The sequence below is a fragment of the Cyprinodon variegatus genome, unplaced genomic scaffold, assembly GCF_000732505.1.
Source record: "Cyprinodon variegatus isolate N-32 unplaced genomic scaffold, C_variegatus-1.0 Scaffold189, whole genome shotgun sequence".
NCBI lineage: Eukaryota > Metazoa > Chordata > Actinopteri > Cyprinodontiformes > Cyprinodontidae > Cyprinodon > Cyprinodon variegatus.
Genome location: NW_015150642.1, coordinates 385,594 through 387,503, shown reverse-complemented (window position 1 = coordinate 387,503; position 1,910 = coordinate 385,594). Strand labels below are relative to the sequence as shown.

General features: G+C 42.6%; 1 protein-coding gene across 2 annotated transcripts in view; it reads right to left on the bottom strand.

Annotated features, from left to right (window-relative positions):
* Positions 1–460: 460 nt before the first annotated feature.
* Positions 461–1,910, bottom strand: part of exoc6 (exocyst complex component 6) — a 34,304-nt gene continuing 32,854 nt past the window's right edge. For both annotated transcript variants that reach the window (XM_015379328.1, XM_015379330.1), the window contains 2 exons: positions 805–917; positions 461–491 (listed from right to left, as the gene is read on the bottom strand). In XM_015379328.1, the coding sequence (XP_015234814.1) occupies positions 476–491; positions 805–917 (129 nt within the window). In that variant the 3' untranslated portion in view covers positions 461–475. The remainder of the gene's footprint in view (positions 492–804; positions 918–1,910) is intronic.

The window sequence follows — 1,910 nt, the reverse complement described above, 5'->3', positions numbered from 1 at the left end:
ATGACATGATGTGAATTGGCGCTATAGAAATAAACTGAATTGAAGAGTGCAATTCACAAAACTCAATCTGAAAAAGAGAAATTTGAAAAATGTAAAAAAAAAAAAAAAAAAACTTAAAATAAAAACTAAATTTGGGGGAAAAATTAATGAAAAAAATCAAACATAAAAAATAAATCTCACAAAATAAATTTTAATGAAAAAAATCTGAGAAAACATCAAAGCTAATCCCAATTTATTTTCTGAAAGTTTCCTTTCTAGATTAATTTTTTTTTCCAAATTTGAATCTAAAAAAATGCCTACAATAATAATGGAAGGATATTCCCTCCATAATTCTCCAGTCTGGTTTCTGGCGCTGCGAAACATTAACATGATTTCCATGTAAATGAAACCTGCTGGGCTCCATGATGAACGGCACCATGGAGGAAGAAGAAAGCTGACAGTGATGGTGAACCTGAGCATGCAGCTAAACGGTGACCTACCCTCGGTAGACTCTGAGCAGCAGCAGCAGCAGGAAAACAGAAGAAGAAAAAAAGCTTTAGAGGAACAGAAGAGCAGCTTGGAAAGAGGCAGAAGTTCCCAGAACCCAGAGCTCTGGTATAAACCTCTCCCACCTCAGGTCCACTTAGTTTAAACAGCGTCTCCTTCCCTCTGATGTCTTCCCTCAAACAGAGCAGCTCTGTAGAAGTTCAGCTTCAGGTTGGATTCCATCAGAACCCATCCTAAAAGGCTTCTTCATTTCTGGTGGAAACCAACCTGCTGAGCCGGTACCCCACCCAGCAGTCCTTCCTGCGTCGGCCCACTTACTTTTCTAGCAGAGCCAGAGCGGTGGCTGGGTTCACTCTCAGGTACTTGGAGTTCGGCTGCCCATAGTCGGCCAGGTAGGTGGACCAATCCCAAACCATGAAGAGGTCCAGGAGCTGCAGAACAGGAGAACCCGTGAGCATTCAGCCACCCGTTAAACTCTGGCACATATAATTGTTCGTTCCATGGACCAAAGCACCACTCCCACAGCCTGCCACTCTGGGTCCCTGAGCAAGACCCTTAACCCCACATTGCTCCCTGGGCGCCGCACAATGGCAGCCCACTGCTCAGAAGGGAATGGGTTAAATGCAAAAGTAAATTTCTCCAATGTGAGATCAATAAAGTTCAATAATTATTATTATTATAAGCACAGCTTACTTGCTGGCAGCAATAGTGGAACAAAATTCGCTCTATTATTGAAGTTTTTTTCTTGCCTCCTGCTGTGCCCCCCATCCAGCTTCTGTCACGCTGCTGTGTTTACCAACAGAATCTGTTCCATATACACTACCGTTCAAAAGTTTGGGGTCACCCAAACAATTTTGTGTTTTCCTGAAAAGTCACACTTATTCACCACCATACGTTGTGAAATGAATAGAAAATAGAATCAAGACATTGACAAGGTTAGAAACAATGATTTGTATTTGTAATAAGATTTTTTTTTTTTACATCAAACTTTGCTTTCGTCAAAGAATCCTCCATTTGCAGCAATTCCAGCATTGCAGACCTTTGGCTTTCTAGCTGTTAATTTGTTGAGGTAATCTGGAGAAATTTGCACCCCACGCTTCCAGAAGCAGCTCCCACCAGCTGGATTGGTTGGATGGGCACTTCTTGCGTACCATACGGTCAACTGCTCCCACAACAGCTCAATGGGGTTCAGATCTGGTGACTGCCCTGACCACTCCATTACCGATAGAATACCAGCTGCCTGCTTCTGCTCTAAATAGTTCTTGCACAATTTGGAGGTGTGTTTAGGGTCATTGTCCTGTTGTAGGATGAAATTGGCTTCAATCAAGCGCTGTCCACTGGGTATGGCATGGGGTTGTAAAATGGAGTGATAATCTTCCTTATTCAGAATCCCTTTTACCCAGTACAAATCTCCCACCTCACCA